Genomic DNA, 17,570 nt, shown 5'->3' on the forward strand with positions numbered 1-17,570 from the left:
GTATGTATGTGAATATGTAAGTTTATGTGTACATATAGATGTATAGATATGTGTGTGTGTGTGTATGTATATAATGCTTTCCTGTATGGGAGAGAAGTTGCAGCTGGTTTACGGTACTTTTATCTCACTGGAAGTTTAAAAGACCACTAGCCTCAAAAATTGCAAAATTTGAAATACACGTGAACACGTACAAAGAAGAAGCTACGTTTCTTTGAGTAAAATGAGCCATAAATTACTTTTCTCCTACATTGCTGTCTCTCACAGTAGTTAGTCTGATGGAACTGACGTGTTTTTGATTAGTCCGCCTCCTCATGGGAGAGTCCAGTATTTCATTTATTCCTTAGAAAAGCACTCCCTGCACAGGATTTGTACAAAGATGCAGCCCATATACACACACACCTCTGCCATTCAGGAAATGCTTTTGAAAACAAAGAAAACCCTGAAAATCCCCATGAGGAGATGAGCTAGTCCAAAACCTGTCAGATTTCTACTACCTCCTGTAAGTGACAGCAACATAGGAGAAATGTCATTTATAACACATCCTACTCTGGGAGCAATTTACTTTTTGCTTTTTATACATTTGACAGCTTTTCGCGGTGGTGGTCCTTTAAGAAAAACGTTCACTGATTCCCTATCTGCCTTTGTGCGGCCGGTTTCGTTCGAGGTGTTAATATTCAACTTCCACATTGATTTGTAGCTGGCGGCGTCTCAAATAAAAAGCAGAAAAGGATCCCAGGTGCCAAACGTCACAGCTGGCCTTATTCTCACAAATATTTACTAACCTCTGAAAATGGCCGCCTTCTCCACATGCGGGACAAACAGGGTATTTTTTGTCGAACACACTACTTCAAGGCTTTGGGTTCTGCGCACAGTTATTTGTGCATGTGGTAATGAGGACCTGAACTGGCGTAAATTTAGAGGACCGCTATGCCAGAAAATGGTAACATTTAAAATGCATACACATTAAATAAATATTTCTTGCAAAGTAAAATGCACTAAAAAGCACCTTTTTCCAATGTTGTCGTCACTCACAGTAGAAAGTTAAAAAAAAAAACCTGACACCTTTTGTACCAGTCCATACCCTGGTGGGGGAATATCAGTATTATCTTTTTTTTTTTCTTCACCAAATCACTCCCTGAAAAAAGATCTATACAAAGATGGCGGCTGCCTCAGTTTCCACTAGCTTGTTCACTATATTGCCAGTTGAACTGAGCAAGTTAATTTGTAAATAAAGAAATAACTAAGAATCCCCTATGAGGATATGGACTTGTGCAAATCGTGTCAGATTGGTACAGCCTACTATAGGTGACACAGACGTAGGAAAAACGTAGTGAGTTTTACTAACGAGTTGCAGATCTTTCCCGATGCAGTTGCAATTGAATGGTCCGATTTCAGATTGCATTTGAAAAATTACCACATTAGCTTCAACTCGAATAATTCGCACCTTCTCGGGCATCCCTACTTAAAAATCTGGCCTACATTTTTTTTTTTAATTAATTTTTATCTTCAGAGGTAATGGTTATTTTTTTATTATATGGGGGCGGACACAACCTGTTCCTAGAAAAGGCTGTTTGGCTGCCGTTCTTTTGACGTCTCAGCCGTAATAATGATAAAGCGCTGAGACTGAAGGACGTGTGCAGGTCAGGTGGTCTGACGGGTGTCACACGACTGACGTTGAGGGCTTCATAGCAGGGCAGTCAGCAGTGACAGACTTACCCATTGGGATTATTAGGAGCAGGTCGGCCATATTGGCCTGCATGTTTACTGCACGGTGCTGCTGTGTGTATTAGAGCTAATGAATGCACTTTAACAGAATAAAAATCCCATTACATAAGAAAGGCGTTCCTGTCATCCGAAACAAGGCGGGCCACTCAGTTACAGTGACTAGTCTTCAGCATGCCTTAATGGACTTGCTAGTGATACTGACTATTTGCAATAACCACCTGATAGTGACCCTGCTACAGTCACTAGTCTTCAGCACTTGCCTTAATAGACTTGCCAGTGATGGTGACTAGTTGCAGTCACCACTTGGTAGCCACTCAGCTACAGTGACTAGTCTTCAGCATGCCTTAAAGTACCTGAGGTGAAAAAAAAGTTTTTAATCTATACTTACCTTAGTGTTCTAGAGACTCTTCTGACATTTCCCGGGTACTTCTTTCGTCCGGCCCCCCATCCATCTTGCCGCTGTATGCCCCACTCCTGGCTGCGACAGGGAGCAGTCGGAGTCCGGTGCATGTGCAGTATGTATACACCCTGTGTATCGTGCTCCTGCGCAGAGCAGTCGTGGCCAGGAGCGTCCTGTGCATGCATCGTTTGGAAACACTCGGAACTGAGCATGCCCAGTGCGCTCCTGGCGAAAGCTGCAACACAGCCATGCAGGAGTGCGTACAGAGCGAGTGCACAACCGGAGCTCCAAACAGGGCATTCAGTGGCAAGGCAGAGGGCTGGCCGGATGACAGAAGTGGCCCTGAGGGGTCTGAAGAGTCTCTAGAACACTGAGGTAAGTATATATTGAACATTGTTTTTCACCTTGGGTTCACTTTAAATTCGTCCCTTCAGGCCCTGCTGCCCCCTCCGTACCCCCCGCAGGTCACATGTCCCCTAGGCCAGCGGTGAGGTGTGCAGCAATAGTCTCTCACCCCATAGAGGGATGGACTGGTAGCCATATTGAATGCCTAGAATCCTAGGCTTATGGAAGACTGTGGACAGTTAAGGAGATCAGGTGACCCTGCGGTTACATGCAGGCCAGAGCTGTGAGGAAGATGTGCTGACTGCTGTATCTTTCCAGTGAGTCACCTGGTCAGCGGAGCGGTCACTGGGGGACGGGTGGTTAGAGATTCTCAGAAATGAGAAGGAAGACAGATAACATATCTGTTTGTCAGCTGGACAGCGTACTCGTAAGGCCTTTGCCTTTGATGTGGGATATGAGTCTTTGATCAGGCTTCCAATGCCGGCTCAAACCAGTACATAAAACAGTAAGGAGTGTTTGGGCAAGACTCCATAAACCTAGTCACCCGTGGAGCGTTCCCTAAGTGGCTGCAGCTCTTAAGTGCTTTAAGTCTGCCAGTCTTACTTTGGAGGCCCTGATACAGAGAAAGCCTTGCCCTGCCTGGTAGAAGTCCCACCCCCTGGTCTGCCTGGTAGAAGCCCCACCCCCTGGTCTGCCTGGTAGCCTCTTTGGGTAGATAGGAGTCTGCACTGTTAACAGTGTCCAGTGACGGGCAGAAGCCCCGCCCCCTGGTCTACCACCTAGCTTCTTTGAGTAGACAGAAGGCGATGTCCCTATTGTTTACAATTGCCAGCATCAGAAGAGGGGCTTTCTAGGCTACCATGCTCAGATCTCTGCATCCACACATTGAAAATAAGATGTGCAATATATTTATTTTGAGTATGCTTTAAGCCTTACATAGACTGGAGTGATAGACTCCGGGTGAGATTACCTGATCGGTGCACCAGTACCAGGCGGCAATAATGGTCAAGCCAAAGGTCATCCCTGTCCAAGGAAGATCCCCGGACACCGGGTTCCGGAAGAGATGCATGGCGTCTTCCCTCGGCAAGTGGCACGTGGTATTCGGAACCACGTAGGTCGGTATGGCATTACGGTAGGCCTTCTCCAGATTCTGGTAGCCACCAATTTCATTAAACGCTGCAGAGAAGAACGAAAGGTTAGATTGTAGATCGGAAGAACCATTTTATTGGCCGGCGGTGCAAGAATGACAGAAATGAACCACCTCAGAGGCGGCGGCCATCTTTACGGTGGTATGCTTCTGGCAGGGCGGGGCCCATCATTCTTTCTGTAGGGTTCTGGCTAGTATTTTGCACACGTAATATTTTTTTTTTTTTTTATTGTGGAAAAAATGTGCCTTTACTTTTGTGAATTCATCTGGTGTCTTTTGCAGTTCTAGCAAGGTATCTATATAATTTATCCAGATGACGGTTTGACTCTTACGATGTCATTTTAGTCAGGTGAGCGGCCATTTTGTCTGCAGTGGTATCCAAGCTGTCATGTTGCCTAGAGACAGTTTAGCAGTGCGTTTGGTCGTCTGCAGCAGTGATAAGATTTACAGACAGGGGTGGGGTACAAATACGAGCTGCGACATCACAAAGAAAAATAAACAGCCCCAACGGGATGATATTTTGATTGGGTGAGGTGCTGAAACCAGTACATCCAGTCTCGTTCTTGTCTCCTTTCAGTGAATTCTCTTTGGTGCATACACACAACCAATCTTGATTGGCCACGTTTACCACTTCCATGGAGTATGAGAACTTACCTACAGGATTGGAGTTAAGACTGCTACACACTTTCAATTATGATTGGACAATCACTGACCAGTTATACCACCTTTATGTATGACGGTTTACCTACACAATCTGCTCATACTATTACAATTAAAAAGTATATCCCAGGCTTCAGGTACTGACTGTAACGGCCTGCTTTGCTGGATCAATAATGATATCTCCGCTTAGTAAATTAGGTGCATACTAAAGTAATCGTGCATCTTAGATGTAAGGGTGCGTCCACACATCCAATTCTGATTGGCCAATATTACCATCCCCATGTAGAATGAGAGCATTTCTACACTAGTATGTAATATCTGTTGTTCCCTCCTACTACATGGAAGTTGTGAAATTGGCCAGTCAAGATTGCATGTGTATATGCACCTTGATAAATGGATGTTTAGCTTGTATTCGCGGCTCGTGTCAAAGCATTCAGTTATGACTTGGCGCTATTGGGCAGGTTTGTTGTGAGTGATGTACACAGTAAAATCACCTTATAGTAAAGTGCACGGGACCTGGACAGGTAGTTTACTATATCAGGATTGGTCATCATTGTGTAATCATACTGGCACTTGGCTGGGACCTGAGGACTGAGTTTACTATAGCCAGAGGTTTACTATGTCAGTGTTTACTATAACAAGATTATATTGTATTACTTGCCTCGGTAGAGGGAAAAAGTCTTTAAATAATACAGATCTTTTCCCCCCATCTTCCTCCTCGCCGGTTTAGTGACGAGACTTCCGCAAGCCCGACGGCAGACGGTTCGTAGCTGAACTGCTTAGACTTTTTCCGCCGAGCGCCATCTCTGCTCTACTGCACAGTGCAGCCACTGTTTCCATGCGGGAGCACGACCACAAGCTATGTGTGCCCCAGTGCTGGCACAGTGAGGGAGACTGGGGAAGCCCACTGTCTGTTTCTTTTTTTTTTTTTTTTTATCTCACAGGTTTTCTGTAACTATATTCACCTGAATAAACCTTCACCTTGTCTGATCTGATAGAAGAATGCAGGGAAAAGTGTTTAAGTTGATTGTAGCTTAAAAGGGGAACTGAAGAGAGCGGTATATGGAGGCTGCCATGTTTATTTCCTTTTAAGCAATACCAGTTGCCTGGCAGCCCAGCTGATCCTCTGCCTCTAATACTATTAGCCATCGCCCCTGAACAAGCATGCAGCAGATCAGGTGTTTCAGACTTATAAGTCAGATCTGACAAGACTAGCTGCATGCTTGTTTCTGGTGTTATTCAGACACTACTGCAGAGAAATAGACCAGCAGGGCTGCTAGGCAACTGGTATTGATTAAAAGGAAATAAATATGGCAGCCGCCGTATACCTCTTACTTCAGTTCCCATTTAAAGACTTTATTTCCCCTCTTTGCCTGCTCATCAGTATATTCCTGAACCCGGTTATGAAGCCCAGTCACGCTAGACCATAAATGAAAAAAAAAAATCTTCCTTTGCTAGCTCCTGTGTTTGGTTTATTATGTTTGTTCTGAGCGTGACAGTTGTTTTTATAAAGTGGAGAATAGTCAGAGCTTCTGTCAGATTATTAGTGCTGACTGTGCCAAAAGGAACTGATGAAAAATCATACAAAATGGAGCACACAAACTCGAAATACCCCAGAGACGTTCTGATCCTTTCCACTGTATAAAACAAACGTTTTGGTTGGAGTTGGGCTTTAAGGGGGCGTGGCGCATCGATCGTCACCAGCCAATCAGATGCCGCTGTCTACAGCTAGGATGTTAGTCATTGAGATGTGGTTGCTATGGGTTACTGTCCTTTACACATTAGTATTGCTGCGGCGTTATTGCCGCGTAGATTAAGCTTTATTTTACGTTACCATTGTTCTGCCAACACTACAAAAGGTTTGAGAGAAAATAATGACAATTTCATCTGTTTACCAAAAAATAAAAACGTATTTTGTTGCTCGTATTCCGAGCGTGACAATCAGCAAACTACTGAAAATGTTTTATACTTGTAATATAGATTTCAAGCTATTTTAAATATATGCTGTATTTAAAACCTTGCCTTAATGTCCTTGTCTTATTGCGTGTGTGCGTACGTGTATATGCGTGTGTATGGGCGTGCTTGTGTATGTGTGCATGCATAGTTGTGTTTGTATAATATGTGCAAGACATACAGCGGATCTCCGATAGAACAATCTCACCATTGCCTACCGAAGATGGATATAAATATATCTCTAATCCAGACTATAAATCTAGTTACACCACAGCAAAATCATCCCTCATTCTTTCACCATTTGACTGTACACAGTAGTTGGGGCAACGACAGCCGCAGTGTCAGAGAGGTGTAAGCAGGGGAGGGGACAGATGCAGTGTCAGAAGGCCGTAAGCAGGGGAGGGGACAGCCGCAGTGTTAGAGAGGTGTAAGCGGGAGGGGACAGCTGCAGTGTCAGAAGGCCGTAAGCAGGGGAGGGGACAGCCGCAGCATCAGAGAGGTGTAAGCAGGGGAGGGGACAGCTGCAGGGTCAGAGAGGTGTAAGCAGGGGAGGGGACAGCTGCAGGGTCAGAGAGGTGTAAGCAGGGGAGCGGACAGCTGCAGTGTCAGAGAGGTGTAAGCAGGGGAGGGGGCAGCCACAGCATCAGATAGGTGTAAGCAGGGGAGGGGACAGCCGCAGCGTCAGAGGTGTAAGCAGGGGAGAGGACAGCTGCAGTGTCAGAGAGGTGTAAGCAGGGAAGGGGACAGCTGCAGTGTCAGAGAGGTGTAAGCAGGGGCGGGAACAGCTGCAGTGTCAAAGAGGTGTAAGCAGGGAAGGGGACAGCTGCAGTGTCAGAGAGGTGTAAGCAGGGGCGGGAACAGCTGCAGTGTCAGAGAGGTGTAAGCAGGGTAAGGGGGCAGCCAGTGTGTCAGAGAGGTGTAAGCAGGGGCGGGAACAGCCACAGCATCAGATAGGTGTAAGCAGGGAAGAGGACAGCTGCAGTGTCAGAGAGGCGTAAGCAGGGGAGGGGACAGCTGCAGTGTCAGAGAGGTGTAAGCAGGGGAGGAGACAGCTGCAGTGTCAGAGAGGTGTAAGCAGGGGAGAGGGTAGCTGTCTGCATGGACAGTTGTACAACTGCAGGCAAGCACAGCTATAAAATCTTTAAATGTGAAAAATAAAGAGCCAAAAAATAATACGCTGTGTTTTCAGAATTCATCAACTGCAATTTTGTGCTGAGCGGCTCTCAAAGCAGGAAGTTTCTGGTTTTATTATTTTATTCAAATCCTTCACCCAATCAGTGGCCCATTTATACCATGAGCAGCAGTTTGAGAATGGAAATGTGAGTTTCCTGGAATACACAGAGCAGGAAAGCCGATGAGATGCAAATCTGTCCCCGGAGTGTACACACCGTAACCACACACTGCAATGTCTGGGGAAATATATAGACAAAACTGGCGATCAGTGAATTCAGCTACCCGGAAGTGACGTCACACACCATAATCACACACTGCAATGTCTGGGGAAATGTATAGACGAGACTGGCGATCTGTGATTTCAGCTGCCCGGAAGTGACGTCACACACCGTAACCACACACTGCAATGTCTGGGGAAATGTATAGACAAGACTGGCGATCAGTGATTTCAGCTGCCCGGAAGTGACGTCACACACCGTAACCATACACTGCAATGTCTGGGGAAATGTATAGACAAGACTGGCGATCAGTGAATTCAGCTGCCCGGAAGTGACGTCACACACCATAACCACACACTGCAATGTCTGAGGAAATGTATAGACAAGACTGGCGATCAGTGAATTCAGCTACCCGGAAGTGACATCACACACCGTAACCACACACTGCAATGTCTGAGGAAATGTATAGACGAGACTAGCGATCAGTGAATTCAGCTACCCAGAAGTGACATCACACACCGTAACCATACACTGCAATGTCTGGGGAAATGTATAGACAAGACTGGCGATCAGTGAATTCAGCTACCCAGAAGTGACATCACACACCGTAACCACACACTGCAATGTCTGAGGAAATGTATAGACAAGACTGGCGATCAGTGAATTCAGCTGCCCGGAAGTGACGTCACACCGTAACCACACACTGCAATGTCTGAGGAAATGTATAGACGAGACTGGCGATCTGTGATTTCAGCTGCCCGGAAGTGACGTCACACACCGTAACCACACACTGCAATGTCTGAGGAAATGTATAGACGAGACTGGCGATCTGTGATTTCAGCTGCCGGGAAGTGACGTCACACACCGTAACCACACACTGCAATGTCTGGGGAAATGTATAGACAAGACTGGCGATCAGTGATTTCAGCTGCCCGGAAGTGACGTCACACCGTAACCACACACTGCAATGTCTGGGGAAATGTATAGACGAGACTGGCGATCTGTGATTTCAGCTGCCCGGAAGTGACATCACACACCGTAACCATACACTGCAATGTCTGAGGAAATGTATAGACAAGACTGGCGATCAGTGAATTCAGCTACGCGGAAGTGACGTCACACACCATAACCATACACTGCAATGTCTGAGGAAATGTATAGACGAGACTGGCGATCAGTGAATTCAGCTGCCCGGAAGTGACGTCACACACCGTAACCACACACTGCAATGTCTGAGTAAATGTATAGACGAGACTAGCGATCAGTGAATTCAGCTGCCCGGAAGTGACGTCACACACCGTAACCACACACTGCAATGTCTGAGGAAATGTATAGACGAGACTGGCGATCAGTGAATTCAGCTACCCGGAAGTGACATCACACACCGTAACCACATACTGCAATGTCTGAGGAAATGTATAGACGAGACTGGCGATCTGTGATTTCAGCTGCCGGGAAGTGACGTCACACACCGTAACCACACACTGCAATGTCTGGGGAAATGTATAGACAAGACTGGCGATCAGTGATTTCAGCTGCCCGGAAGTGACGTCACACCGTAACCACACACTGCAATGTCTGGGGAAATGTATAGACGAGACTGGCGATCTGTGATTTCAGCTGCCCGGAAGTGACATCACACACCGTAACCATACACTGCAATGTCTGAGGAAATGTATAGACAAGACTGGCGATCAGTGAATTCAGCTACGCGGAAGTGACGTCGCACACCATAACCATACACTGCAATGTCTGAGGAAATGTATAGACGAGACTGGCGATCAGTGAATTCAGCTGCCCGGAAGTGACGTCACACACCGTAACCACACACTGCAATGTCTGAGTAAATGTATAGACGAGACTAGCGATCAGTGAATTCAGCTGCCCGGAAGTGACGTCACACACCGTAACCACACACTGCAATGTCTGAGGAAATGTATAGACGAGACTGGCGATCAGTGAATTCAGCTACCCGGAAGTGACATCACACACCGTAACCACATACTGCAATGTCTGAGGAAATGTATAGACGAGACTGGCGATCAGTGAATTCAGCTACGCGGAAGTGACGTCACACACCATAACCATACACTGCAATGTCTGAGGAAATGTATAGACGAGACTGGTGATCAGTGAATTCAGCTACCCGGAAGTGACATCACACACCGTAACCACATACTGCAATGTCTGAGGAAATGTATAGACAAGACTGGCGATCAGTGAATTCAGCTGCCCGGAAGTGACGTCACACACCGTAATCACACACTGCAATGTCTGAGGAAATGTATAGACAAGAGTGGCGATCAGTGAATTCAGCTGCCCGGAAGTGACATCACACACCGTAACCACACACTGCAATGTCTGAGCAAATGTATAGACGAGACTGGCGATCAGTGAATTCAGCTGCCCGGAAGTGACATCACACACCGTAACCACACACTGCAATGTCTGAGCAAATGTATAGACGAGACTGGCGATCAGTGAATTCAGCTGCCCGGAAGTGACGTCACACACCGTAACCACACACTGCAATGTCTGAGCAAATGTATAGACGAGACTGGCGATCAGTGAATTCAGCTGCCCGGAAGTGACATCACACACCGTAACCACACACTGCAATGTCTGAGCAAATGTATAGACAAGACTGTCGATCAGTGAATTCAGCTGCCCGGAAGTGATGTCACACACCGTAATCACACACTGCAATGTCTGAGGAAATGTATAGACAAGAGTGGCGATCAGTGAATTCAGCTGCCCGGAAGTGACATCACACACCGTAACCACACACTGCAATGTCTGAGCAAATGTATAGACGAGACTGGCGATCAGTGAATTCAGCTGCCCGGAAGTGACATCACACACCGTAACCACACACTGCAATGTCTGAGCAAATGTATAGACGAGACTGGCGATCAGTGAATTCAGCTGCCCGGAAGTGACGTCACACACCGTAACCACACACTGCAATGTCTGAGCAAATGTATAGACGAGACTGGCGATCAGTGAATTCAGCTGCCCGGAAGTGACATCACACACCGTAATCACACACTGCAATGTCTGAGCAAATGTATAGACAAGACTGGCGATCAGTGAATTCAGCTGCCCGGACGTGACATCACATACCGAGCGCGCACAATTCACCTGCCACAATATACTGCATCCAAATCAGGGAAAACTGAGAAAACAAGTGATCCTAAACGGAGAAGGATATGGATTTTTCCTTTTAAAATAAAACCAGTTTCCTAACTCTCCTGCCGATCCTGTGTCTCTAATACTTTTAGCCACAGCCCCTCAACAAGCATGCAGATCAGGTGCTCTGACTGAAGTCAGACTGGATTAGCTGCATGCTTGTTTCAGGTGTGTGATTCAGCCACTACTGCAGCCAAAGAGATCAGCAGGGCTGCCAGGCAACTGGTATTGTTTAACCACTTACGTACCAGCGGTATCTGCCCCGTAAAGAAAACCTGTAATGGCAAAAAGTTCCTCTGGTGGTACCTCGGTAGACGGAAGCCTCTGGATCCTATCGAGGCTTCCCCCGTCCTCTTGTGTCCCATGGTGGTCTCACTCTGGCCCTCCGCACAGCAGGGATATAAATATTTACCTTCCCGGCTCCAGCGCAGGCGCAGTATCGGCTCTCCACTCAGAGATAGGCGGAAATAGGCGATCACTGTCGGGCCGCTCTACTGCACAGGCGCAAGTCTCCGGTGTCTGCGCAGTAGAGCGAACCCGACGGAGATCGGCTATTTTTGTCTATCTCCGAGCTGAGAGCTGCAACAGCGCCCCCGCTGGAGCCATTGAAGGTAAATACATTTAGCTTGTTGGGGGAGGAATGCAGGAGACTTCTGGGGAGCCAGCACTAGACTGCCTGCAGCTACAGGGGAGGGGGAAGACTCAATGGGACCCTGAGGCTTCCCCCTCCCGAGGTGAGTACCCTCCAGGGGAATTTTTTTTTTTTTGTTGGTCTTTTTAAGGACCAGAGACCACTGGTACCAGAAACAGCAGAATCCCGAAGAATCACCTCACACATACCCGCCGCAATCGCCGTCACCGCCACACGTCGGGAATCTGGGCTACCCACACTGCTGTCTCTATGACAGCAGAGTTCCTGTGAGCCGGTCAAGAGATGCTTTCATTGGCTCCTGGGAGCGGCTTACGTTGATAGACAGGGTCAGGAACCAATGAAATCTGCTCCTGACCTGCTCACAGGGCTCTGCCGTTATAGAGACGGCAGAGCGAGTGAGATGCGGTGGTGAACGCACAGGGTCTGTTGATTGAAATCTACGCCCTGCCAGCCAGGTAGCCACCAAATCGGCATAGATTTCAATCATTGCGGTCCATAAGTAGTTACAAGAAAACATCCATATCCCTCTCAGTTAAGGTTCCCTTTAAAATCTACAAAAACTATGAAAACTTGTAATGTGAAATTCCCAGCAAATTCATTTTGAATGTAACTAATTATGTTTTGTAAATTCGCAAAAAAACGCGAAATAGGATTCTTTGGGAACAACTGAAAAAAAAAAATTCAAAATGACCTTGTAGCTTTTGAGAAAATAAATTTAAAAAATTCAAAGAAAAAATGTTTTTTAAACTCTTTTAAAATGACATTTTGCTCCGGTACATTTTACTATATACTGAGCTCCATATACTCATTTTATGAAAACGGGCAGCAGGGGGTGTCCCCCTTTCCAAGTTTCTTTAACCCCTTGTCACCCGTGCAGGCTGGTATAGCCAGAATGCGGAGCCCAGACCACACCCTCAGCTATACCACATGGTCCATGATGTGGGTGGGGCTCTGTGAGGTGGGGCGGCGACACCTCCTCCTCTCCCCCAGAGCCCTTCTACATACCATGCACAAGGGCCTCTTCCCCACCTCTGGTGCCCTGTATAAAATGAGAATACAGAACAAAGACTGCAGCAAATGTCATTTGACGGAGTTTCAAAAAAAATTTCTTTGGATTTTTCAAACTTGATTTTTTTTTCAGTCAACAATGTCTCTTTTTTGGGGTAAATACACCCCCCCCCCCCCAACCCCAAAAGCCAATCATAGTTCAGCATACAAGAGCAGAGATACGCCACTCCGCCTCACCTGTGATGGTCAGGATGATGGCCCCCACGATCATGATCACAGTCTGCAGCGCATCCGTGTAGATGACAGCAGCCAGACCGCCTGGAAATACAGAGAATAACACCACGTGATGAGGAGGAGAAGGTGGCCCCCTTTAACTCTTCGGGGACTAAAGACTGTCTGACCCCCTGAGGCCTTTTTCTCTCTTGTTTTAATTTAATCACGGGGTACATTAAGTTGCCCATTAACAATCCAATACGATCATTCAGGCCCACCAACGGAGAGGAAAATGATAAGCAATCCCATCAGACGAAAATAATCGTTCTGAAATTTGAATCAATTATTGTACGGTCGACCAACCAGGAGATTGTACCACTAAGGGGCACCTTTAGACAGCTGAGTGCAGCGGAGATGGAGCAGCGGGAGCGTACGGCTACGAGTGATTGCAGTGTACGCCCTGCCAGTATTAGGGGCCCTTTTCGCGTACGTATGTGTATGGTGCCGGTGAGTTGGGCGCAGGGTTATCTGAACGCCAGCTCCTCCTGCTGCTGCTCAAATTCCCGGCAGCGTTACTACTCCACCTCAGAGTCAAAGCATCTCGGCGGGAGAAGTAATCTGGGGCCCCGCCCACTATAGCTTGCAGCGCCCAGCATTGGTGCCAAAACCAACTGCTTCGCCCTTTTCCACCACCAGCATTTCTGAGGTCCGATTCCGATGAGTTGCAGGTTGCATTTATTTCCTAATCATAAATCGCCGTCTTGCATTTTTGCTGCGCTTGAAGCTCCTATACAAAGCGCAGAAAAATCGCAGTCGTGCTGCTATCTGATTTTCTTGCGATTTTGAGATCCGACAACTCCCACTCAAAGTGCTGCGATCGTTTTAACGCTCGTTCGCTCCGTCGTGTTCCCGCGGGCAGGAAGATAGATCGGGACACTCCTTGTTGGCCATCTCCCTGCGTCCTTATGTTGAGGATTCAGCTTTACCCGTCAATATTGCAGCTGTATATATATATCACCGGCAAAAGCAATGAATTAGCAGCTGGGGTTTTCAGTGCTTTTGCTGACGATCGCTGCACAGTAGGGCTGTATCCCTGACAAATATGCTACAAGGCTTTTCCATAAAAACAATCATAAAATAGAAGTAAAACAATCCTAAATAGAATCATTTTTACTTCTATTTATCATCAAATCTGCCAGTTTTCTAATGGTAAAAAGGGAAATCTTGTGAAACTGGCAGCAACGATTTTGCACATCCCCACACAGAAGTTCCTCTGCATAGAATGTCTGGTTTCACTGCTGAGCCTCCCTGCGAGTCTCTGTGAAGTCTACGGCACTTCCTGAAGGTTTACTACCAAAAAGCAAGATGGCAACCTCTGAGGATATTCTACAGATCCGGTCATCGAGGTGAGATGGGGATGCGCACTGGCAAAATAATGCTACTATACTGGAGAAATGTTTTGTTCAGGTTTTCGAGATCCACTGTAATCATTTAGGCTGGTTTCACACCAGGACGTTGCGTTTTAGGGGACGTTATGGTCGCACAACGTGCCCCTAACGCAACGCCTGGTGCTCTCTGCTTTGGACGTCAGAGTGAGCCGCGTTGTGCAGCTCACTCTGGCGTCCGTGTTGCGTACTCTTGGACGCATGCGGCATCACGTGGTCCCGCCGGCCAATCGCTGCACAGAGCGGCCGCTCCAGGAAGTAAACACTGCATGTCACTGAGTGCAGTGAATATTAATTAGCCATGTGCCTGGCCGCTCTCCCCTCCTCCCCAACGTTACTGAGCATGTGCAAGCAGTGTAACGCGGCTCAGCCGCTTACAAAGTACTGCATGCATACGTTATATTATGGCGCAGCGTTACACTGTAACGCAACGTGGGCACTGTGAACAGCCCATTAATTTTTTTCATTGCTGTGAGGTGGCCGGTGGGGTGCGTTACAGGCTGCTCTAACGTGCGCTTGTAACGTCCCACTGTGAAAGCAGCCTTAAGGCCATTGTACACGTCTGTTTAGTGGTTGTGCTTCAATGATCCATGGTCTGACATTTACTAGAAGAATGATTGCTGGCATAGGATTGGTTGATAAGGAAACCACAAATGTGGCCTTCCCTTGAGGAACCTCAATGAGTTGAAGAGTCTACGTCCAGCAGCTTACCTGCGATGGTGTACAGAGCCGTGACCACCAGCATCAGGACTGTGGAGACATAGAGGTTCCACCCCAGACACACCTGCACAAAGAGGGCTCCAGAATACAGGTCTGTCTGCAAAGAGAGATAAAAAGATCATTAGGAACTGGAGGGACTTTAGACATGGGCCTACAGAGGCTAACCCTAAATAAAATTCAGTCCTGATCACCACTAACTTCCTACGTGCAGCTACCTTCCTACGTGGCTAACTTCCTAGGTGCAGCCATTACCCCCACCCCCCTTCCAGATAGATGGCTCAATAGATCATTTCCGACAGGTCCAATCTGATTTTGATCGATTTTCTCATAGTGGTGAATAGAAATGATCAGAAAAACACAATCGGAGACTCAATCGGCCCATAAATCTGCCCAAAAAAACTTAATTGGCCTCAATTATGGTAGAGTTATCAAACAAATTACCTTGTGTAAGGTAATTTACCTCATGAGGTAATGACATTTAGCAATTTTGGTAGGTTTTAGTCATGTTTTACCTCATGAGGTAAATTATAAGGTAATTCATGAGGCAATTTACCAATAATAGCGATTCTCATGAAAATTAGGGGGCGTGTTAATTCATCATTTACTGATCAGTGTAAGACCTGCCTGTACCTGGAGGTAAAGTCAATTTGTATGCATTTTGTAGTTTTTAGTGGAGTTCCTGTTGCTGTTTAAGGCTTCTTGCACACCAAGACGTTGCGTTAGGTGCCACGTTAAGGTCGCATAACGTGCACCTAACACAACGTATGGTGCTGCAAGAGCCGACGGTAGAGTGAGCCGCGTTAGGCGGCTCGAGTCCTATAATGTCTCCCAGAGTGGCGCTGATTGGCCAGCGGGACCACGTGATGCGGAGCGAGACACTCCGCATCACGTGGTCCCGCCGGCCAATCAGCGGCCGCCAGTGCAGTGAATATTAAGTAGCCATGTGCGCGGCTACTGTAGCTGGCTCTCCCCGCCTCCTCTCCGCCCCCCACTGCGCATGTGCAAACAGTCTAACGCGGCTATAGCCGCTCCAACGCCGTAGCATGCTGCACTTTGCGGAGAACGTGCAGCGTTACATGTAACGCAACGTGGGCTGTGTTAACAGCCCACTTGTGTTACATTGCTGTGCGTTGGGGGAGCGTTACAGGCGCACTAACGTGCGCCTGTAACGTCTTGGTGTGTAAGCAGCCTAAGTGTCGTTCCTATTCAGGCTGTGTAATAGAAAAGAATAGTAATAATAAAACTCCAAATATTTACTGGAGTTTTTTTTATAAGGGATGCCAATAAATATACTTTTCATAGGTTGCTACATAATCAAATACACCTCCCCCCCCCCCCCCCCCCCCCCAAAAAAAAAAAGTTCCAAAGACTATCCTAACTTATGGAAGACAATTAAAGACTACTATTATTTATTTACTGCATGCTTACCGCTGAAATACCTCATGTCTTACCTCCTGTTCGGAAAAGGAGAAAAATCTTTCAGAATTGCTAAAAATCTTTTTTTTTTTAGCAATTCTGGAAGATTTGTCTCCATTTCTGAATATGAGATAAAACGTGAGGTAAATGCATAAAGTGAGATAAATAAATAATAGTAGTCTTTAATTGTCTTCCATAAGTTAGGATAGTCTTTAGAAGATGTTTTGGTTTTTTTTGTATTTTTTTGAGGGGGGGGAAGGTGTATTTGATTATGTAGCAACCTATGAAAAGTATATTTATAGGTATCCCTTATTAAAAAAAAAATCCAGTAAATATTTGGAGTTTTATTTGTACTATTCTTTTCTATTACACAACCTGAATAGGAACTCCACTAAAACTGCTAAATGCATACAAATTGACATTACCTCCAGGTACCGGCAGGCCTTAAACTGATCGGTAAATTATGTGCTAATGTGCCCCCTAATTTCCATGAGAACAGCTATTGTCTGTAAATTACCTCATTAATTGCCTCATAATTTACCTCATGAGGTAAAACAAGACAAAAACCTACCAGTATTGCTACATGTCATTACCTCATGAGGTAAATTACACACAGTCTTGCCCAGTTCCAGCCCCCCCCCCCCCCCCAGTCTAGTGCTTCTCCATTCTAGGCTATTAGGTGGAGGGGGGGTGTAATTGCTTCTCTGCTCATTGCGTGGATTAGAGGCCGTGGTGGTCAGATCTTTCTATCTTAGGTACGAGGTGTAAAGGCAAGAAGTTTTGAATCGGGATGATGACATTTCTCAGGTATGAGGTGTAAAAGATAACTGAACTTTCTTCATCAGTGAGGTCATAATCCTCAGAGAGTGACTGAGCCATCAGGTAATAGTTCAGCAGCGTGACCTCACCAGTGATGTGTTGTCTGAGCAAATTCCACCGGTCAGACTGAGAACACCGGATTACACAATCCTCGAGGTGATGAGTATCATGGCGTAACATATCTCATGCAAGGAGGATTCCCGGGGGAACACCTAGAGGAGGATTCTGGGAGGAACTCCTACAGGATGATTCCCAGAGAAACACCTAGAGGAGGAAACCCCGGAGGAACTCCTACAGGATGATTCCCGGAGGAACACCTACAGGAGGAAACCCCGGAGAAACTCCTACAGGATGATTCCTGGAGGAACACCTACAGGAGGAAACCCCGGAGAAACTCCCACAGGATGATTCCCAGAGGAACACCTAGAGGAGGAAACCCCGGAGGAACTCCTACAGGATGATTCCTAGAGGAACACCTAGAGGAGGA

General features: G+C 46.7%; 1 protein-coding gene across 1 annotated transcript in view; it reads right to left on the minus strand.

The window, feature by feature from the left end:
* Nucleotides 1-17,570, minus strand: part of SLC5A10 (solute carrier family 5 member 10) — a 274,286-nt gene that overhangs the window by 209,577 nt on the left and 47,139 nt on the right. The window contains exons 6-8 of the mRNA XM_068243517.1: nt 14,840-14,945; nt 12,708-12,788; nt 3,441-3,646 (exon numbers count right to left, since the gene is read on the minus strand). Coding sequence (XP_068099618.1) covers nt 3,441-3,646; nt 12,708-12,788; nt 14,840-14,945 — 393 coding nt within the window. The remainder of the gene's footprint in view (nt 1-3,440; nt 3,647-12,707; nt 12,789-14,839; nt 14,946-17,570) is intronic.

The sequence above is a fragment of the Hyperolius riggenbachi genome, chromosome 7 (genome assembly GCF_040937935.1).
Source record: "Hyperolius riggenbachi isolate aHypRig1 chromosome 7, aHypRig1.pri, whole genome shotgun sequence".
Lineage (NCBI taxonomy): Eukaryota > Metazoa > Chordata > Amphibia > Anura > Hyperoliidae > Hyperolius > Hyperolius riggenbachi.